We start from the raw sequence: 23,902 nt of genomic DNA, 5'->3' as shown, positions 1-23,902 counted from the left end.
TAGCTTTGTAAGATTTATTTTTAATTCCTTTTTTATTACTATGCAGGTTGATACTTTTTGCTTATAAAGCAATAAAGCTGTAGGTTTTACTTAAGAGTCCTGTGCGTGTCTGTAGATGCTTGCAGAGACCTCTAGAAGTGCTGTAGCTGCAGAAGCAATTTGCTGTTTTTAGGATGGCGAGTGAGATTAGGCTGCTTTGGAGAACAGGGTTAAAAATACTCAGCGCCTGAGGGCCCGCAGAGCCCTTGATGTTGTTCAGCTCAAAGGTGTCTGTTTTAACAGCCATCCTGACAATAACTTCCTCGTTTTACACTCGCACACAAACTGCTATTTCTTGTGACTTCATTTCCTTGATTATTATGCTCGAAACTAATTTTGCTTGAGCATTATTTCTTTATTGATTCATGCGCAGCCGCGTGTTTCCCTATTAAAGGAACAGCCTGCAGCCCAGTGTGTCTGATCAATGGAGATAAAGTTGATCATTACGGACAAAACATTCCTTCTCTGCCTGCAGCGGCACTTACCTGATATGTGTTGTCAAAGCTGTCATACATGAACCGTGTGATCAGAGACGTCTTTCCAACTGCAAGACAAGAAGAAGACAGAATGCATTAAATGATGGACACGAGGCTCCTGCAGTCTTCCTGCATCCAGACACTCAATGAATGTAACAGCAGGATTGGTGGTTGTAGTTTCTGCCATGGCTGTCACTGCTGCCTGGGGAGCTCATTAGTGTGTGTGGGGGTGACCAGGAGGTCAGCAGTGGCATCAGGTCCAGATGTAATTGCAGCGCTGCTGCGACCAGCAGTACATGCTCCCCAAATACATACATTTGATTTATGTAATTGGGAGAAAAGGAAGATGGAAAGGTCCATTTTACCAGAACGAGAGAAACCTGCGTGGAAAGTCAACCACTTTCTCAGCAAAGACTCCAATATCTGAGGCTGCAATATGTTTTTCTGACGTTTCTGTCAGCTGCACAGAAAAACAACTAGCCAACAGACTGATTAAAGAAGGATAACAAGAGAGCATTTGGATTATTCTGAAGGACCTGAAAACCTACATCTCTGTAGGGATGATGGGTTCCAAAAGAAAAATATATATAAAAAGAAAAAAAATTCCCTATGCTTTTCTCACTGGTTTAAAGTGGGAAGTTTTACAAACACTGATTAAATGTATTTTGCTGCACAGTTCTTGAATTACAACGTGAGGATAGTGTTTACATTAGAATTTCAAATGAATCTGATCAAACCACACCCCGACAGTCCTGGTGAAGCAGATCAGCTGAGTGTTTGACTGTTAAAAGTCTTAATAAATACCTAAGAATCAATTTTTCGTAATATTTACTTTTGATTGTTGTTTATTTTGGTCGAATTTAGGGGCTTAAAAGGTTTTTCTTGTTCTAAAGGCACAGTATCCCCAAATCTGTCTAAAACAAAGCACAGTGCCACAGAGCAATGCAAACAATAACTTACATTAATCTTGGAAAATATATTTCATCGTGTAACTAAACAAATGTTAGAGGCTTTGAGTGGTAGAAATATTCTACTTCACTAAAGTGTTATGTGACTGATAAATGACTGGAAAACAGCCACTTAAATTCAATATCAATTCAATAATTAATTCATCATTTTAGGAGCATGAGGCATGTTATGCCAGAATTAATCATTTAAAGAAGAGGAGGCTGCTCAGACCTGGTTCACTTATTGATAGATGGTGCATATGTATTTCAATTTTTTTTTTCCCTCTGGAGGTTTTATTAACGAGGAGGATTGGAGCAAAGAAAATGCAGGAGCCAGCAGGAATCAATCACAACCTCTTCTTATATCCATTTATCAGCAGTGCAGATGGTTGGCTGAGAGCCGCCGTCTAAGTCCGATGGAACAGATCCAAAGTGCTTCAGTTAAGTCCAATCAGCCGCTCGCAAGACTCTCTATGTTGCTGACGACCACATTTCACCTTACCGACTCCTGACTTAATAGATCTACGTCAACTTATCTCCATACACTCCAGTCCGTGGTGTTGTGCAGCCGCCATCCCAGAATTTGTTGGTTTTAAATATTTGTCAAATTGTTATTCATTATTCATGTGAAAGAAATGTACTGTAACTGAATACGCCCCTTCACTCAGTAAACATAACATTCACAGTTCATCAAATGGGCACCCGGTTGCAATTGTTTACGGAAAGAGTTTTAATCAGGCAGACTAATTACATGGGTCTGTGCACTCACTTGGTTTCCATATCTGCCAGGCAGGATCTGATGTGCTGCTACTGATTATGCTAATGATCTTGCGCTAATTTATCAATACATCATCCTACTCACTTAGCTCCGGCGCTGTCCTACTTCAGTCGGATACCAGCTAATTTAACAAGTTCCGCTAATTCAGTCATGGTCTATTTGCAATTAAAACTCCGTCACGACTCGTCTGGTCGAGGCCGTCTTTGAGTGCATAGAGCTGTGGTAAAGTGGTACTAAGCATTCAAACAGTATTGAGGCTGGTGTCTTCTGCTCTATCTCTTTTCCAAAATAAAAAATAATCTGATCACACAGGCCTGGTAACTAGTTGCCTTTAGTGACTGATGACCTCATGGTCCTAGTGATGACACAAACAATGTGGTCCTACTGAATGCTTTATGAGATGTGAGGGTAACATTAGCAGCTCTGTCCTGATCCGTATTGGATTTGGGAAAGTTTTCTCCAAGATCATGTTTGTCCAAGAAACATAATACATTTAACAAAAATATCAACGCTGCTATAATCACTCCCACTTTGCATGAGTTGAAGTAAAGATCTAAGACTTCTTCTGTGCACACAAAAGGTATACTTATCTTAAATTTTGCTCATAATTAAAAAAGAAAAATCTGTGTTAGTGAGCCCTTCACCTTTTCCAAGATAATCCCTCCACCTGACAGGTGTGGCACATTCATATGCGTATTAAACAGCAAGATCATTGCACAGGTGTTTCCGGGACTGGCCACTCTATAATGTGCAGTTCTATGTTGAAGTGTTTTTGGTTTACAATATTAGGCACAATTTCAAATATGGCGACAGATGTGCACTTTTTTTATGGGAAGATGGGGGGCAGAGAAGCAGTCAGTATGTGGTGTGACCCCCATTTGCCTCATGCAGCGCGACATATCTCCTTCCTATAGAGTTGATCAGGTTGTTGAATGTGGCCTGTGGACTGCTGGGCCACTGCTTTTCAACGGTTGTGCCAGGTTTCTGGACATTGGCAGGAATTGGAACATGTTGCAGTGTAAACTGATCCGGAGCATCACAAACATGCTCAGTGGGTGACGTGATCAAGTAGGATAGGCTAACAAGAACTGTGATGTTTACAGGAACTCTGTACAGACATCTGCAACATGGAGCGATGGCGGCAGATGAACGATACAACAATAGGCCTCAGGATATCATCACGATATCTCTGAGCATTCAAATTACCATCAAGAAAATGCACCCGTGTTCGTTGTCCGCAGCTTTTACCTGCCTATAACGTAACCCCGCTGACACCGGGGGAGTTCACATCAGCTGACTGCTCGCCCACACGATGACACAGAGACCGTTTCTGACAGTTTGTGCAGAAATTCTTCGGTTGTGCAAAACCAACTGTTTCTGTCTGTGTGGCTGGTCTCAGACGGTCCTGCAGGTGATGGGCTGGTGTGGTTCCACGCGGTCTGCGATAGTGAGGCCGGAAAAATGTACCTCCAAATTCATAGCAAAGGTGTTGATGGCGGCTTACGGTAGTGAAATGAACATTCAATTCACGAGCAATCGCTCAGGTGGACGTTCCTGCAGTCGGCATGCCAAAACTTGTCACATCTTGGGCATTGTGTTGAGTGATAAAACTGCACATTTTAGAGCGACCATTTATTATGGCCAGTCTGAGGCGCACCTTCAGCTCTCATGCATCATTACACAACTGAGATTGAGCATTGTAACATGGGCTGTACGTAGGAATCAAATGCATATTTCCAACCCTTTTTAGGTTTCTTATCTTCATAACAGTCAAACAGAAGCATTAAATTCAGCCTTGGACAAAGGTTTCAACCATCCTACAGACTTAAAGGGCCGGATTACTCAAAATGTCAAACGGAATTATTTGTATGACAATTCTTTGTCAACTAAAATTTAATGATTGTGACAGCATGCATTCACATCAGCGGTTATAAGAGAGAGAGAGACGTTAGGACTCAGAGTTTGATCCAACAGCCTCACTGCTGAGTCATCCTCCTCAACGACGAAGCGACATGAGCCGGCACTCTCCGTTCCTCTCAGTCACTGCTGAAAGCTTCAAAACTCAGGGACAGACAGCTCGTCCTTATTTCTCCCTCTAATTCAAGTGGTAGCTGGAAGAGTTCATCATGAGCGAAATCTGAAGAGACACCAAAATTCCTCCCTCAGAGACGAAAGGAAGATAAACTTTGATCTACCGTGGAAGTTTATAAAACAGTATGAGGATGGACATTGAATTATACAGTCGAGATGTCCCTCCAAAGCACTGCAGGGAAACTAAACTCAATCCAATCCAACAGATCCTAATCTTAAAAGGCTGTTTTGAATGTGGTATAATTTTTATAAATATCTTTAGATGTAACTCCAGGTCTGTTTGTGTGAATTTAATTACCGAGGTGGAAGCAGGAAGCTTAGTTACGCTCATGGCTGCAATAATTTAGTGAATTTTCTGTAAGGCTAAAAAGAAATGATTAACAAGGCAGATTTTTGATTACATTTTAGAATTAGCTCTGCATTTCGGAGCATTTCCTCCTCCTAAGCTTTTCATCCCCTTTGCCATTAACACTGAACACTACTTTAGAGATTATGATGGGATTCAAATGATTAGTAGCTTTAGTCAGACATAAAAGTGAGATCCAAAGCAGCGGTAGCGATAGCACGGCAATAACCTCTTTTCATTCAGGTAATAAAAGAGGTGTGTTCTCACAGGACAGCGGGTTCACAGAAAAACACGTAGCTTATTAAATTCAAAAGGAAGGAAAACATGGATCTGCAAGAGGTTGAACTATAATTTTTACTGCCCGGCGACAAGCAAATCAAACCTGAAGCAGAACTAATCATGTAATGAGAAACAAGCGTTAAAACTGACTGACGCCTTCATTTTAATCAGATTGTTTGAATACGACATGTAGGTCTGCCCTACAGGAGGTTTACTGAGCTCTTATCAAATATTAAAAAGGTGAACTGGTATGGTAATAGCGCTATATAACATATAGGATTATCCTTCTCTGTAAATGCAATTATGCTACATGTTCGCACCCATTTTCTCTTTTTGAAGAATTCTGCCACAGATTTCAGGCCATCTTTGCAAATGTTACATCTTGACATTTAGGCTATTCAGAGAAGCTTTTTCTTCCGTGTCTGGCATCTATTGATTACCATCACACTCTAATTGAAGTGGATAAAGTGTTCAAGCACCTCTTGTGCAAATGGGCCCCTTAATAAGAGCTGAAAACTGTCCACTATTCTCAACCATGTCCTCTGACAACGGCAGACTATTTCACCCGAGCTGCCTCCATGTGGCTCTCACCAGCCAACCTGCAGCTGCTAGCAAAGACCCAGTGGGCTTGTTTTAGGAACAGCTTATTTAAATCCTGATCTGCTACTGGATTTAAAGAGAGACCTCAAAATGAGCACGCTAATGTCCTTCTTTTGTGTTAACCTTAATTAGTGCCTGGTCTGTGGAGGGACGGGATGCTTCATTTGTTTGTCGTGATTTCTTGATAATGTCCCGATTAAGACCATTGCCTTCAAAAACACGAGAGATTTTTCAATTAAACTGACTATAGCTGCAAGCCTTCATTATATTTTTTTTGGAACAACAATTATGACTCATGCGATGCTCAGCTGTGTGTGATTACATACAGTTTTTGGCTGTGGTAATTTTAGAGGAGTTATTCGTCTGTTACGTAGCTGCAGCCGGGGTCAGGGAGGATGAATTCATGCGGTTACATAAGGCGTTTAAATCTTTAACAGTTGTATGTGAACTTGACGACACCATCTTCCACTTAAACCTGCAGTTAGTCCACAGCAAGCATGGAGATAGACGGTAGCATCTGAGGGGACTGTGTGATGTGAGTGGACGTCTGTCCAGGACGTGGAGGACTCACAGTATTCTATTTGTGTTTCAGCTGCAGTGGAAACTTGGTATTGTCACACAAACCCCTGTTATTCTGTTGACAGCATCTTCAACATGTTTTTAATGGAAATTCTGTAATTTACTATTGTACTACCATAATGTTGGGTGACTTGCCAGATATTTTTCTTTTGATCCTTGTATAGCTCTAAAACTCAGCATCCAACAATTCCCATAATGCAACTTTTATTGCTGTTTTAAAGGCCCTCACCTTTCAAACTTCCTGTCAAATATGTAACCCTCAAAGGGAAATTCCAGTTTATTTCAACATGGAGTTTTCCCCAATTCCTCTGGCTGGAAAACAGGCATCTAAAGTTTATCAGTGGGCCTTATTTAAAGGTAAATCTTTAAAGACTCAGTCACATATTTTCAACATTACATCATAAAATTACTGCGCAGCGGATTGACTCAGTTTGAGTAAAATGATAAAAAGCAATAACAAATGTCAACCAAAGAATGACAATCATCCATCCATTATCTATACCTGCTTTACCCTGAGCAGGGTTGGAGGAAGCCGGAGTACCTGCGTTACAGCTTTAAATGCAACAGGTATCAGCGCGAGTCCAGTAAGAAATGTCTTTTTAATCATGATTGTTGACTTATGACAAAAAACATGGTATTGAAAAGTTGAATGACTAAAAGCTACATACTCAGCTAACAAATTTAGATGCCCAATTTGAACTTTTGTTTTTTTCAAGTTTTGTTATACCATAAAAAAGTTTAGTGATTTTGACAAAGCTTTTTTTTTTTTTTTTTTCAATCAATTGGCTTATTTTATCTAGAAATAACATTCCTGACTTGTATGTTTGTGGGTCTTCATTGCTCCTGAACTCCAACCAGTCCTGATGACATCGTCAGTTTTAACATCGGGGTAAAATAAAATCAGTGGAGTCCCCATTTAATTACACTGCAGGTTACTACATAAATACAATTTACTGACTCGCTTGATGTTCTTAAACCAGAATGTTCACTGAAAACCAGTTCGTATTATTAAATTCATTGATGCACATCTCGCCACAGAAAACAATTCAACATGCAACAACCAATCACACAATCCCTGTTAATGGCATAGAGCCACACACACTAAGCCAACAATTATGCAGCCAATTTATAGACATCCTAATAGCAACACAGATAGGGGAGTCCTGGTAGTGGGTTTCCAATTACAGCCTTTGTTTTAATGAAGTCTCTACTAGGTGTGATGCTTCAAAGAGTTTGCAGAGTGAGTTAGCAACATGAGGGCCAATTAACAGAGAGAACTGGGCACCTGCTGCGGCACAACCTGCACTTTCACCACCAGGACTCTGCTGAGCAGTCAGCAGACACCTCATCAACGCATCTCTTAAGAGCTCAAAACGCAATTTTCCGGCACGTTAAAGGCCCCGCACAGTTGGGCTCACATTATCTCCAGCCTCCTCCTGCCATTTGTGAACAATGCAACCACAAAATGAGTTAGTTAAGGAGTCTGTCATCGCTACACCGACACAATCAGTGACAAAGAAACTCATGCGTAAAAAATATGCACAAAAGAAATCAATACATCCCTATAAGATATCATAAGAACTGTGGATAATTGTATTCAATGTGACTGAAATTAATATCCTTCAAAATAGAAAAAGTCACACTTTAAATGACAATATGAAGACTGTGGGTTTCTTTTCAGCATTATGAGAACATTTAGACAGTTTATACTGTACGTGTGCAAATACGTTTTCAACAGCAGGCTAAAATAAACCTTTTCAAAGGAAACGCTAAGAAGTGAAAGTTTCTCTCCAATTAAATTTTTATTCTGCAAACACTTGCAGTTTTACAAAACACTATTATGGCCGATGCTATAAATTCACAAGTTACACGTCAACATCCTTGTTATTAATCTATATATCCAGACAACATACACACACACGACCACACACACCCAGACATATTATAATAATCAATTTCTGACTCCCACGTCTTGTTGAGCTCCATAAAGCTGTATTATACACTAAGTTGTCCATTCATCCCTGAAGCTATGTGCCAAGTATCCAGGTAAAACCACTGCTGGTCATTTGGCAGCAGACAATATAGAAAACCCTTGAGGGGTTGGCAGCCAATCAGAGCATGGCAGTGCTTTCTGCATGGGCCCAGCTCCCACTCGCAAGGAGAAGGATAAAAATAAAACAGTGCATGTCACTCTTTCGCACGACACTGGGATGAGAGCTCGGCGCACAGGAGAAGTAGATATCTAATATTTATCAATGAATGAAGTAACAGAGAAAAATAAGTGGTTATTTATGATTGTCGTCTCTAAAGATGGAGAGCAGAAAACCCGAAGAAGATACAGACCAGTGGGAGACATATTGACTTTTGCATCTGTGTACTTGTTTATTCATAGTTACAACAGCTAGTATACAAAACCCAATAGGATAGTGCCAAAGAGCAGATGGCCTCCAAATGAATTTCCTTCAATTCAAGTTAACAGATTACGCGAACATTAACAAATTACATTACATTACATTTCATTTAGCTGACGCTTTTATCCAAAGCGACCTACAATAAGTGCATTTCAACCATGAGGGTACAAAACCCAGAACAACAAGAATCAAGAAATTACATTTTCTTCAAGAAAGCCAAACTAAAAAGTGCTATCAGTAAGTGCCATTTTAAGCGCTACTAGAGTGCTACCTATTCAAGGTAAAGTCGGAAGAGGTGTGTTTTTAGTTTGCGGTGGAAGATGTACAGACTTTCTGCTGTCCTGATGTCATTGGGGAGGTCATTCCACCATTTAGGAGCCAGGACAGCAAACAGTCGTGATTTTGTAGAGTCAAAAATAACTGCCACACCAAAACTGTTTCTGCGAGGAAACTTTCTAGTTTTACTCCTGCTTTGATGAATAACTGATAGTCACAACTTTGACTTGATGTTGCACAAACATTAACTTCCTGCTTTTGAGTTAAATCCTTTCAACAAAATGCTGCCTTAGAAAAAAATATTCTAGTTGACACAAATTTGGGGGTCACATGCTGTGCTCATGAGCATCACCTCAAACTGTAGTTTCCTTCACCTAAAGCCATTCAAGTTGTGTCCCAGGATGAACCTCCAATTAGAGTAAGAGTCAACATCTTGCATTTTTCATACTGACAGGTCCCAAGACAAAGTCATGATGTTCCCTGGATTCAAGCCAACAGAAGTGAAAGCATTTCAGGCAAACCGCATGACCCTGCTTCATCGTCACACATCTGGAATTATGCACGAAGCAAACTAAAACTATGTTTCCTTCATTTTGTCTGTCAAATGTTAAAGAACAACCTGCCTCCTTGTTTTGTGAAACTGTAGGCAGTTATACTGTAATGATGCTCCTCCATCATTGGGTAGGTCTGATTATTTCTATTTCTCTTGCCAGATTATAAATTGGCATGTTTGCTGTTCATTTTCCTTCAATGATAAAGTATGCTTGAAAAAGTGTGATTCATGCTATTGTCTTCTCATTTGATGCGCAAAGAAAATGGAGGAACTACTGAAAAATGTATGGCAGTGGTGAGACAGACAGATCTTGAAAAAAGCACAACAAAACATAAAATACAAACGATTTGCTTTGTGAAGTGTAACTGGCAGTGGCAGTTTGTCATCCGATAGCACACCTATTATCTTCTTGACAGTATAAAACAGGTATGTTGATTTCTTGGAAAACCACTGCGGCAGTATTATGGTGGAAGATTAGTCGGTGTGTTCAGAGCTTGAAATGGGCCGGTACTCACCGGTACTTCTACGTTCGACTCCATTGTAGTACCGTGACTTTTACTTGTTCACCAGTACTTCTCACAAGCTACGCGACTACTGCTAAATACGATCAGTGGGAGGGAGGCTCTTAAGTGATTGTGTGTTACATTGTGGGGGGATAAAGGTTGGGGATAGGGTTTGGGAGCAGTTGATTGACAGTGAAACAACCAATCACAGCAGCGATTGAGTTTTGCGCGTGCTTCCCTCTTCCTGTTTTAAACTAGCACCAACCACGTTGCCATTGTTGCAGCCTACTTTACTATGTTGGCGACTAGTCTTAAGTAAGGTTAAATTATCCTTCCAATGATGATGGCCTGGCTCTTAAAGGCCACAAAGAGAACACGGAAGAAGGTCTACGGTCTACTGCTTCTTATAAACTACGGAGTTCATATTAGAAAAAGGCTAAAGTCACCATTGTTCGGGTGAATGCTGTGACTTCCTGTATATGTTGAAAATGAGCAATACCTCCAAATGATTAATTGACATGTCAACATGTGAATAAGGGGAGAACTAGCACTTATTTTTTTTAATTTCCCCATATTCAAGAATGTATTGTTGGGACCCAGAACAAGTCTTTACCCTGTACAATAACACTTCTCTGTGTAAAACCCCAGTGGGCTCCATTTTAATGAACATTAGTAAGGTGCTTTGAAGGGTCTACTATATCTTAATGTTAAAACTAAAACCAGGCTAAAGTTTTTGAACCATCTGCTATGTTACAGCATGTCAAGGGCTACCACTGTCTAAAAGGTCTTTCAGCATGTTTTCATTTGTGTCAGGTTTAATAAAACTTGCTGTTGCTCATGGAAACGATAAAGTCCTGGTCCACCCACACAGGTGTTTGTAATTTGCATGATTAATTAGCCCAGTCCCCACGACTGTGTGGGCGTGTACAGACTGCTTGATTGACATATCCCTGCACCTGTTAGAGCAGGACAACTCGTACCTCTATTGCTCCTTTAGGCAAGGTCTAGTCAGGTGGGATTGAAAACACGTGTGCCTCTATCGGGCATCTTTCATAGCACCTTCAATTTAAGACGAGATTTAACCAACTTACTTTTGTCAAACCTGTCTCACCTTTAAAGTTTCAGATTTAGTAAGTTATAACAATTCTTGTAGCTGGCTTTTGACTTCTACTTCCTATGTCTAATTTAAAGTCTAACATTATAATTGACTTTAACCAAGTTGACCTTAGTCACGTCAGGCTCAGAGGACTGGAGAAATGACGCCTTTAAGATGTTTTTTATTTGTTTATGTTCACTATAAAAGTCCACAAGTTGATTTCCAAATAAAGAGAGCTGGCGAGCACAACCGTAGGGTTGAAAAGGGATGAACCAGTACAATTAAACTGATGTATAATGGATGGTAACTGTTTCTGGTAAATTGATATTGAACCTCGTGGTTTTTAATTACAACAACAACTTGTGGATGGGTTGCCATGTCATTTGGTGAAAAACTGCAATAACTTTGCCATTCTCCTGACTTTCCTCTAACACCACCATAAAGTCAAAATTTGTATTTGTCCAGTATTTGATTAATGACCAAATATCTGCTAAAGACTAATTACATACCAATTAGCTTCAGCTGTACTTTGTGTTGAGTGTTAATTAGCACATATTATGTTAGCATTGTGTCTGTGAGCATGTTAACATGCAAACATCAGCATTTAGTTAAGAGAGCGACAAGCATGGCTCCAGCTTCTTTGTCTTGTTAAACAGCTGACACACAATAGCTGAACCAAGGTACTTATGGGTTTTAAAGGAACTTTGTACTTTCAATTTTATTTATTCATATTTGATATGTATTTTTTTATTTATTTAGACATTTTAGAGTCTATTGGCACCACAGGACCACATCAACCCGTGCAGACCAATCAGAGTCAAACAACAACAAAAGCAGAAATAATATGAGCTTTGCAGAGAGTTACTGAGATGGTATTAAGAATCTGTGCAGTATTGATTACTTTTACAATGTGCGTCACATGGACTGCACCTGTAGAAAAATTGCAATGTGAACTCCTAACAGGACCCATCCATTTACAAATACCTCTGAATAATGGATGAACATGCTTTCAAATGCAACAAAGGCTGAGTCTCCCATGCACACATAAAGCACTCAGAAAGCCATTTCAGCTCTTATGCAGCCTAATGAGGCATTTGACTTAAAAGCAACAGCAACAACGCACACAAATACATACACAGTAAGAACACAGTGACAAATCCACCAAGGTGTGACACCACCTTGGAGATATATGACTCTTATGGTGTTTGTGATTGCTTTGGGAAAGAAGACAGAAGTCATATGTCTGCTGCTTGAGGCCAGAGGGCTTCACAGAGGACAACATGACGTTTTAATGTTTAAATTAGATTTCATTCTGAAAAGGCAGAGGGCAGCTGGAGGCTGCACAAATGAAAACAGCATCCTGTCCGAGAAACAGGCCACAGTTTCATTTCCAGTCTTCCAGACATATGTGTGATGTAATAACTCTGCTTTTTATTACCAGACACATTTATGTTCTCAGTGTTTGATACAAAGGTTAAAAATCCTTATCATATTATACACAGAGCTCAAATTAGTAGTTGTGGGGCCAATACAGCAATTTTTTTTTTAGCTGACTGCAAAAGTACAGAGCAAGTGAGTAAATGTCATTACTCAAGTTAAAAACACACTCCCCAGTATGTTGAACCAATCACTCATCATCCCTGGTGTGAAAGGAAACAAGCAGAGTGTTTTAACATTGCATAAGATATACAGTAAGTATAACTGTTGTTAATATTCCCTAATTAAAGAGAAAAAGTCAGAATATGAGTTGCTTACCATCTTGGCAAACAATTTCTTGTGGAAACCCTATGATCAATATTTCTAGCCTTGCTTGTCCAACCAGATCGGAGTTTTTCCAACATTAAGGCAGCCTTACCAATGGCAGCCTCAAAAAGTCCCACAATACCTTTAACACGAAATGCCAACAAAATGAAAATAAACACAGAAACTGCTGAAAGTATCATATTACATTTTACAAAGTCAGAGATTGTGCCATTTAAAAGTTGCCTAAAAGTCTCAAACATGTCGTTTTCCAGTGTTCGGCTGCACCCATAGTGGTCCAAATTCTTCACCATTTTGTGACGTTTTAAAGACCAAACACCTAATTGTTTAATCAAGAAAAAATTGCCGTAACAATCGATAATGAAAATAATGATGTGCAGCACTGAATTAAACACTGATAAAATAAGTTTATGGAATATGTTTGGCTGCAACAACATTCAATAGGACAGCAGGTCCTCAGCAGGTCAGACTGACTTGGCCTCAGCTTTTTGTTTACAAACTCTTTGTGACCAAAACAATTATTTTCAGTCAATTCTAATTCCAAAAACAACTTCATCAAATGTACGACCAATTTCTTAAACAGGATCTGGTTAAACAATAGGTTGAAACCATGAGTGACTACATCAAAGGCGTAGTGCTCGCTCCACCCAACAACTACAGAGCTGCACCTGCTATCTATCAAACTGCTACTTAAAAATACTGACAAATACGTCCCCAGACCTGTGTTGTGGTTTTTTTTTCAATGACCTTAAGACAAGCAATTTTTTTCCTTTGTAATTATACATGTAAATATCTCAGGTCAAAATGAAAACAGGGAGTTGAAAAACGAGGTGTAACCACTTGTAGTTCTGCAGAAAAGCTGCACTCTTGTATGTTAGCATGGAATCAGCAGTCAACAACAAAATGTAGTTTTGATATTTAGATACTGGTCCCAGCAAAGAAATGCTGATTCAAGGTTGATCTCATCCTCTACAATTCGAGTCTGTTTACCTGTAGATCTTTGTTCCACAGCTGAAACAAAACAAGCATTGTAACCAATGTGCTCTAGATCAAGGATCGGCTTTGCTCCGAGGCTAAAATCTCTCATAACTAAGAGAGTGTGCAAGACAAAATCCATCAGCTTGTAAAGAATCGTTCAGGACCCAAGAAGAAAATAGACAGAAAGATGAAAAACAAGGCCTGGAGATGCCTTCCTGTCCATGAAAGTACAAACACAAGATGAGCTCTAAAGGGCTGCGGAAAAACAGAAATACTCAGCATCTGGTTAAAAAGAAAAAAGGAATGTAATGTTTCTAAGAATAGCCATCCCTGAATATGTGGACATCATGAGTAAGCATTGGAGGCATCAGACTGGTTGTGCATTGCAGCAGCCCACAGCATCTCTGCCACCTGTTTCTCTGCCAGTCGTCTGGTAGTGATTCATTTCTTTGCCCACTGAGTTGGATAAAATACTCCCCACTGCATTAAACTGGAGTGATGAATGTTCAGAGTGCCTCCACGCCATAACTCCCTGCAGGACCTTCTGCATGTTGCTTGCACAGGCATCTCAATGAGACAATACATTCTTACAGTTACATCTACTGTATTAAACAGCGCTTAAAGACGGGAGGTATTATTGCATCACATTAAAGCAGGTGAAGCGAAGGGCTACCGCGGCCCCCATAATGAGGGCTCATCTGGGGAGCTGCAGAAAGGGTAAACACTGATGGAGACCTGCTGAACTCAGTGAAGTGTCACATCCCATGCTGAGTAAATGACAGCCTTCCTCCACGGCAGAGATTTTATTCACAAAGCCGTTCTGTTTGAGCAACTGGGATTATGTTTAAATGAGATTCTCGGTCTTTCTTCTTCGAAAGATGTCACATTAAGCAAGAACCCAATCTATTTCTAGGACACACAATTTACGGAGAATGGTCTGAAACAGTCTCGCCAGCTGAATAATGTGAGGCCCTTTCAAAGTTCCTAAATCCTTGTTAAAGTTTGTTTTAAAACAAAAGGGGAAGAAGTTACGTTGTAACAAAGCAGCACCCACCCTCGCCATTTTATTCCTGCTCTTTGTAAAACTGTGTCGTCAGACGCGGCTTCCAAAACCTTTTCACTGGCACACAGGCAGGCGGAACTGAATCAGACCGTTTCTCTACATCACTGCATGGGCAGCAGACAGATTTGTTTTATTCTGGGCAGAGTGTATAAGTGAGGCTGTGCTTTCCCATGGGCCTGTGGGAACACACCCACTCAGCTGTGCAGCATATGTATATAGAGCTAGCATCGCTCTGCTTGGTATTCCTTGGCTGCAAACCAGCTCCTGCACGACTGAAAGCACCTCTTAATAAGTCAGAAAATATGACGTACAGTTTAAATTACACAAACCTGCAGTTATCAATGTTATTTTAGGCCCTTCAATTTCCAATGCACCTTCAGGGTGGTGCAATAAATGTAATGTGAAATGTGCTGCAGCAGAACCGTGTGTGGTACCTAATCAGACGAAGATCAAGGTTCTAGTCTTGTCCAAATTAGGGGAGGACAAAAGCTGGGTTTACGATCTGTTTAAGTGGCAACCAACTGTGATGTCACCCGTTAGGTTGTGAACTGACATTCTGAAGGCTCGAGTTCAGATTTTTGGCGTTGCAATCTTGGTATTTTAGAGGCAGAAGTGACCATATTTACAGGAGCGGTGGATCTGACTGAATCTGATTGGAAACCAAAGAACAGGAAACCTGACTGCACCACAGGCCTGTCAATCAAACAGACACGCCCCACGCCCCCCAAACATGCCGCCCGTTGAGGCCGTATATCGAATTAATATTACATATAATATTTTTACTAAACTAATAAGAAACAGTGGCTTTCCCGAATGACACCAATATTACTCCTAGAAAAAAATGTATTGACCTTGTATCCCACAAGAGAAGTCGAATGGAAGTCTATGGAGCCAAAGCCTTTTAGGAGCCGACTCCCAGCAGCCCTTAGTGGTGTTACAGCTAAAGACACGTCCTCCCTTTTCTGACCCAGAGGCTACATCCACTTTTATATACATAATAATCTACGGATCTATTAAAGTGGTCATTGAATAGTTTTGGTATCCCCCTTCCCCATCACCTGTGTCTGTGTCACCCATTATCTGTAACTTTCCAAAAAAACAGCGATCAAACATTCACACCTCCTTCACACTGTGATCGGCAGCAGTGCAGAGGTGATGGAGGAGCTCAGCACATTAGCATGTCATAAGAAGGCTCGCTCTGGGAGACCGCTACCTAAAGGGTCTACAGTCATGCTCGCTGCTCAGTGAGGATGTAATGAGGCACAGTGATGCTCCAGGCTAAATGAAAGCACCAGCATGCTAAGGTACACGCAACAGTAATGCTGACATGCAGATGTTAAACAGGTATAATGTTTGCCATGTTCCCAGTCATAGTTTAGCATGTCAGCATGCTAATGCTACAAAGCAATTAACACACAGTACAGCTAAGGCTACTGTGAATGTTTTCTAGGTATTTAGTCACAAACCAAAGTACTGGACAAATTAAAATATTGACCTGATAACAGCGCCACAGGAAAAGACATGAACAAGATATTCTATTTCATTCTGAAGACATGAATTTTCCAGAATTGAAACCAACCAAATTTCATTGTCATTCAATAGTTTGTGAGACTCAAAACCACATAAGTGGACATCATGGTGGTGCTCGAGGAAACGCTAGAGGATCACCACAGTCAGCAGGATGGATCCTGTGGGGAACATGAATGTTGTACAAAATGTGATGTCCATCCATGAAGTAGATATTGATATATTCCCGAGCAGCATTCGACTAATTTGACTTGCTGGTGGGTGACAGGAAACGTCAGCGTACCACCAAAGTCTTTAGGAATCATCTTCTTTAAAACTGTCTTTGCAATCCATCCAGTGGGTTGTTAACCAACCGATAGCCACCGATTGACCTTATAGACCAGCGTTGACATCCCTGGAGCCGTGCCACTGGGGTGACTGGAAATCAGGTAATGAGGTTCTACTGTTTAGTATATAAAACTGCGCAGGGTGCCGGGTTGACAAAACATCTGTTCCAGCCTTGAAACTGAAGACGAAGGTGAAGAGCTCGGCTGCCCCACTGACGGGCAGCAGAGCCGATCGATAGCAGATCAAAGCTGTCGGTGAGCCGTTTCCCCCAATCCATAAGAGAAGAAGAACACTTGCCAGGAAGATGCAATTACATGCATTGTGTTCATGAAAGAAATGACCAGTTGTCTTCAGACGCAGGTAAAATGTCCAATGTTACTACAAACACAGATCCTGCTCTGGGGCTGGAGGTTGGACTCAATCTTTGAGTCAGTATCAACAGCCTATCTTCAGTCCATCATTCAGGACAAATCATACAAGCTGAAGCTCTGGTAACTCTATGTACTGCACAGCTTTTGGCTGGAAACACTTAAGGACTCAGTTTCAGAGGGATGGGAGGATGCCGGGACAGGCGGACACCTCAGAAGAACAAATGCTAAGACGGTTGAGAGACTCAGACTCAAAGCAGTATTTATCTTTGGCATCCTTTCACCTAATGACAGTTTTAGTCAAATCACAGATCCTCAGAAGAGCTGATGAGGTCTCGTACAATAAGGCAAGATTTTGTTTTGAATCATTTTCAAGACATTGTGGTTTTGATGTCGACTAAGATACAATTTGCAAAACACGATCGCAGTTCTGTTGAAACATGTTATTTTTTTGGGCGAGGCATCATATTATCCTGGTTCAGTTACTAACTGACCGAGCTCATGTGGATCATATGTAGATTATATCCTAAACTTTAATCTTCAAAATGTCCCAATAATATGACACATGAACATGTTTGCCGTCTAAAGATAAGTCAAACTAAGTTCAGATGTTAAACTCCATCTGAGGGCGTATCTTTCCTTTCTCGTCATCTCTCCACCATTGAACGGTATAACCATGTGATGGTTCTGGATAGTGTACAGCAGTATCACAAGGTGCACTGTCAATGCATCATTTCAACTTTTTGCAATAATACAATAATGTAAATAGAAATATTAGAAACAACTATTGCCTAATAGATGTTAAACAGATCAACACCCTCACCATAATAACAACCAGGAAACATTTCACACATACCTTCAGGATGGTTTCACTGTTTCAAAGCAGCTTTAAACATTTCTGTTCTTCAATCTGTCATTTATTGGTTGACATATAATACTGATACATTACATCTGCGATGAACTAATTTATCAGCCCATCAATCGGTCAGCTCAAACACAAAATATGATCCGACAGAATCGACCAAAAAAAAAAAAAAACACGACAGCAAGCCGTGTTATATCAACATCCAATGGGTTTCCTATATAATCATATACGTGATATACATGATTATATATATCACATATGATTTGATCGTTTTTCATATCCATCACGTAATTGGACAAATGAGGTTCGTATCAATGATTTACTTACGACATTTTAACTAATATCGTCATGATTCTCGTGATATTGTTGCCAATGTTTGTTTCTGTCCCAGCAGCTACGATAACAACGAGTCCTGGTGGCGAACACCTCATTTAATTTGCACCATGTAAGCTTAAATTATTGAAAGTGTCTTTATCTGACAAATCTACCAGAAATAAACATGTTTACTAGCTTAACATATTGGTCAAATGTGAAAATTGAAGTTAATATCTGCTCATACAGTCAGTAAAAAGAGGTCAGTCTGTCATTTGGCAGTTATTTGTGGCGTACAATGTGATAAAGGGGATTTGACTTTTCACTTAAAGAGGGTGGCTGGCATCTTTACTGTTGTTCAAACGATTTTAGCCTTGACAGACTCAAAGCAGATCAGTAAAGATCAGTGATTCCTTGGAGGGGAAGATGTCTGAATGGTGAAATGACTTCTAATCATCTGGAGGTGTCTTACAAGAGCCTCGGTGTCAATGTCACTCCCACCAGGGAAAATTCAAGAGATTATGAACTAGTCTTACAAATAGACAAGCAGGTACGTTATCCTGTTTAATATCACGATGTTAAAAGCAGCTAGATGATGAGTTGAATACTTGACACGCTGGGGGCTTACCGAAGGTGTTGCATTAAGTTTCAAGCACCTGGAACCTTTGTGACAACAGGAGCACAACAAACAAACCAAAACCACATCAGAAATCACAGCGGTGTTCTTTACAAAACTTCATCTACAACCTGCTCTGATTCACACAGCAAGAAATTCTCATCACCGAATTCATGTCTCAGTGTCTGTGGAGAAACGGGAGCACACACAGGCTTCACATCGACACATCCAGTCCCCAAAACAGCTTTTAGAAATCAGTTTCAAATCAAACTTGACAGGTTCTTAAATATACTGGGTCAAAGCCGTGCACGGTTAACACATGGAAATATGAGACATTCAATATTTAGTGAGAGATCATTTCACTGAGCGACCCACTGTATGCAAAAAAAACAACACATTATTGTCCTCAGTGGTGTGACTTGGGCTTCTGTTGCAATTCCCTGCTTATCATTGTGCAGTTTCTGCATAAAAAGCAGCACATTGTTGATGTGTGCATGTGTGTGAAAGTATGTGGTAGCTATCTGCAATTGTGGTTTCAGGGCCTCAGTGAAGAAATGTGTCGGCTGCTCACTGCCAGGGCAAACCAAACCCCGAGTTTCATTTGCTCAGACAGCTGTTTCCGGGAGATTCAGTGATTGATGCATTAGACAACCAACTAAAGCCTACTTTGAAGCAGACGGTGATTCAGCTCTATTTTTGAAGCACTGGCTTGTGCGATGGCAATCTCTGTGCAGTGAAAGATGGAAGATGGCATTTGGATTCAGTGCACAAAAAACTCACAGCAGCCAATGCGGATGCTTCTACCAAATGTATTCCCATCTGTTTGTCTGAGGTGAAATGAAGCATGCAGCGGGGGATTACCTCCAAACAATTGGCTTTAACAAAGTACCAGCAGTATTGTTCCTTTGCAAACTTGCCTCCAGTAAAACATCTACGACCCAATGAATGCAGATCAGTTTTCTGAGGTTGTCCTAACAATGACCTGGTTGATTGCTCTGAGGCTGAAGCTGGCAAGATGCTCCTTCCACCAGGAGTGTGGGCACACAGACTTGGAAACAGCTGATTGGCTTGCTTAAAGCCTTGAGCTTTGTCGAGGAAATCTTTAGCCGGCCCTCTTTGTACAGAGTGTAGAAAACACCCTGAAGAAGTATGCAGGAGGAGAGACTTCTTGACAGCTCATTTAACATTCTGCCTGCTTCCACCCACTTAATCTGGAGCCGCCACCTCTCCTCTCTGACGTTAGCTGACTCTATTATGAAAAACAGAACATCATGCCATCTTTCCCTTTATAGACACATTTTTCAGACACTTCCACCATTATGAGCCTCCACTGTACACAGGAACTCTCAACCCAGAAAGAACAAGTGATCTTTTCACAGCAGCCCGTGTTCCTGACATACTCGAGTCCAGTCGTGTACATTAATAAATGATAATGGCAGAGCTGATGGGATTCACGCCCGCCTGGGCACCAGCCGCAATTATCGCAGACATGTCAGAGAGACCCAGCTCCACCGGAGACAACCCAATCAAACACGAGGCTGGCGCTGCCGCTGTCTGGATGGTTGACAAATAAAGTCCCCTCGCACTGATAACAGGCACAAGCTCCTCCAGACTGGTTTGGACCCGTCAGTGCAGACTCACGGGGTCTCCAGTGACTTTGGAGCTCGATAGGCCCAGACCATTTTACCAAAGACACTACAGAATGAGGTCGACCGCAGCATCTCACTGTCTGAAACCCAACCAACCTCCAAGATTACATTATAAGCCAGTGCCTCCAGGATTTTGCACATTTCTTTTGCGTTTGTTTTTTATAAAAATGCTTGATTTTGTAGCAGCTTTTCTCAAAAGACTGTGATTTTTTTTTTTGTGGTAATATTGAGAGTCATCACTGTCTCTGATAACTAAAATGCACATCAAAGATAGCTGGACGTATCTAAGTTCTTATCCTTTCTGTGTTTTTGAACTTCTGAAATAATTGCAGTCTTAAAAGTGACAAAACCGTCTTGTATCTGTATTATAGAATACACAGCCTTCATTTTCTGAAAAAAAATAAATAAGTGCTTTTAAATGTGTTTTAAATAATTCAACACATACTGGAGACAAAAAAACAAAACAAAGTGCAATCTCTTCCAACTGGAAAGCTGTATAAAATTCATGTAATTGAACACATACTGTATGATCAGAGTGTGACGATTAGCCTCATTCTCATGATAGGACCACATTTCCCATAAACCCCTTCACTTCCAGTTTTGCTATTGTTTCCAGTCAACCAGTCTGATCCTTTATTATGTGTCATGGGTGCAATACATGTTTCATTGCAATAGAGCAGGCGGAGGAACACGAGAAGATGCCGTCCTGTCCAGCAAGTGAAAACGTCCCACAACTGCGTCTTTTAAGACCAGATACTAACGAGCAATGAGTGCAAGCTTAACAGAGATGAAAGAAGTTGCACCGTTGTGGAATTTAATTACTAAGTGGCCCACATTGCTTATGATGACAAATGATTCATTGATAATAAATGCTCCTCATCAATAATTCAGACCTATGGCCAGTTAAAACCAATTTATGTTCATATAAGACACGCGTGTCTTCCAGATGATAAAGATCAAAGTCTATACAGTTCTTGGAGTGCTGAAAAGGTCTCGATGCACAAAACCATAAGACAGAGTCAAACTGAAGAAGCGGTAAAAGACTTTCATTGGGAGGAGGAAAACGGCATAAAACCCAAAGGCCACCCAGCTTTTTGTTGGCTTGCAGCAGCCTGTGTGGCTCCATGCACATCCCGTGTCGGCACCTGAAGCTTCTGAATACGACTGCTCATTCTGACAATAAAGAAGAGCCTCAAATTTAGCTTAGTATGACACAGAACAACTGAAACATTTTAATTAAATCAACATACACTCCTGTGCTGGATATTTTATTTGTGCAATTCAATTCCAAAACCTATAAAACCAGTTTGGTACTTTGACTGCAGAAGCAATGATGTCTCTCTCTTTATCTGCCCCGTTTGACCATAATTCATAATGTCAAAACATGCTGCCAGCTTTGTGGTCTGGTGAATACAGGACACTCCCTGGTATTATGTTTGTGCAATCAAATCCCCTTTGGCTTGTTGCTTGGTGCTTAATACCATAAATTGCCTGAGAGTAAAGCCAACTAACAGCCTTATGTTTGTATATATATACACACACACATATATATATATATATATATATACATATATGTGTGTGTGTGTGTGTGTGTGTGTGTGTGTGTGTGTGTGTGTGTGTGTGTTGTGTGTGTGTATATATTCACTTCATCTAATTTACTTTCATTTAGAGATAAAAGGACAGTGAAAAGATACATGCTGTAAGTTTTAAGGTTACAAAGAGCAATCTGAAGCATCACATTTAATAACGAACCTCTTAATGTACTGAAATCTGGTCTAACTTGGCCTGCAACTCTTCGTGCTATTTTTTTCTAATTGATTATAAATTATTAGTTTTTTCTACAAAAAGCGAGATATTTTTGAAAAATGAACATCACATCTCCCCAAAGCCCAATTTAATATCTTCAGATGTCTCATTTTGTCTGACCAACATCCAAACCCAAATAAAATCCAACTGCAGAGAAAAGCAAAAAATACTCACTCTGGGGTGGCTGGATCATCAGCCAGACCACCATTACTGATTCTAGATTAGTCCAGTCCCTCATGTGGCGTATTATTAGAGGACATAAATTTACTGTTATTTAGATAATAAGTATGCCAAACTGTTGTAAATTAAACCATTATTCAATTTAATGCATGACCCCACTATACTGGGTAATCAATAGACCCTATACTGGAGGACTAAACCACGACTAATGTGGTTCATTTGGTTGCTCAAGGCCACTGAAATGGACAATAAAACAGTTCAAAAGAACAAACACACCTAGAAATTCAAATCATGTCTCTGCCAGCTTGTGGAAAACAATTTTGTTGCCTCAGGAAAGGAAAATCTTTTGACAGTCTGAGGGTGTGGACAAGTGAAGCGAGGATGGAGGCAGAGATTTAAAAAAAAAAAAGGCAGATAAATCAGAGGATGAGTTTCCACGAGATTTCACATCAGTGTTGGATTTTTGTAGCTTGCTGGGATTCAAACACTCAAACACAAATCCACAGAGCAGGTCAGCACGCGGAAAAAAACACAAAACTTGGTCACCATCAGCAGGCAGACTGGAACAATACCAAGGCAGAGGCTGCAGCCACACAACTTATCTCATCGCCGCTGACAACCTGGGTGTGTCTCAACACAGCAATATTTACCAACTTGGACCATCCACAGCAGCATCAGACCTCAGGCTCCTGCATGCGCGCATTCAGTCGCATTTAACAGCAATATTAATTTACAACTGATGCCGTATAAATCCTAATAACTAGCGCGGGTTGTTTTAAACTAACGCCCAGCTGAAAGGCGTTAGGAGGCGGATATTAAAGCCCTGCTGGTGCCTCAGTCGTTTACTGCTCAACTTGGGAGACCGCAGGCTACAATTCACGCACTCCGGACTATTGTGTGAAGCCTCACAGGCTGGTAATTTGATTAAATGAATGCCCCCCCCCCCTCCTCCCTCCCACGAACTGAAAACACACATTTCACCACTAAAGACATTTTCCTCTCCGGTTTTAAAGCCCCTCAACTCCTCCGAGCCGCTCCCCGGGCGGACGCGCTGGCTGCACGTCTCCAACAACATGAACTTGCAGGTGCAGCGGCTTCACTTTGACACACGACCGAAAGCGAACTTGTCGGGAGAATTAAACGCGTCTTACCACTCTGCTCCCCCAGAAAGACCAGTTTGAATTTTCTTAAAGGGTTCCCAAAGTCACTGCCCACGGACATTTTCGAGGAGGAAGAGGGGAGGACTGCGGACGCCGGAGGACAGTCTGAGTGGACTTGTGTGTTCCCACTCGAGTTGGTCGGTGAGGATGCTGGAGGAAAAAGGCGGCGGTGTTGCTTCCCGTTCAGCTCGGTCTCCTCTCTTCGTGATGGGAGCACACTGCTGCTGCACCGGTCCGTGACGCGAGGGCTGCTTTTTCCTTTTTTTTCCGCCTCACCCGAAGACTTGTGCGCGTGCGCGGCTTCGTTCTCCGTTGA

The 23,902-nt window shown here is 41.0% G+C and overlaps 1 protein-coding gene across 2 annotated transcripts in view; it reads right to left on the bottom strand.

The window, feature by feature from the left end:
• rab6ba (RAB6B, member RAS oncogene family a) overlaps nucleotides 1-23,848 on the bottom strand; it is a 54,354-nt gene extending 30,506 nt beyond the window's left edge. Inside the window, exons 1-2 of one of the 2 annotated variants that reach the window (XM_069704050.1) lie at nucleotides 23,578-23,848; nucleotides 525-583 (exon numbers count right to left, since the gene is read on the bottom strand). In XM_069704050.1, the coding sequence (XP_069560151.1) occupies nucleotides 525-583; nucleotides 23,578-23,647 (129 nt within the window). In that variant the 5' untranslated portion in view covers nucleotides 23,648-23,848. The remainder of the gene's footprint in view (nucleotides 1-524; nucleotides 584-23,577) is intronic. The other variant, XM_069704051.1, reaches the window with a different exon arrangement.
• Nucleotides 23,849-23,902: the final 54 nt, after the last annotated feature.

This window comes from Brachyistius frenatus, unplaced genomic scaffold (assembly GCF_029030835.1).
Source record: "Brachyistius frenatus isolate BFR_SWC_R1_liver_20210118 unplaced genomic scaffold, ASM2903083v1 Contig_49, whole genome shotgun sequence".
NCBI lineage: Eukaryota > Metazoa > Chordata > Actinopteri > Embiotocidae > Brachyistius > Brachyistius frenatus.
Note: the sequence above shows the minus strand (reverse complement) of the source record. Positions and strands in the feature narration are given on the sequence as shown.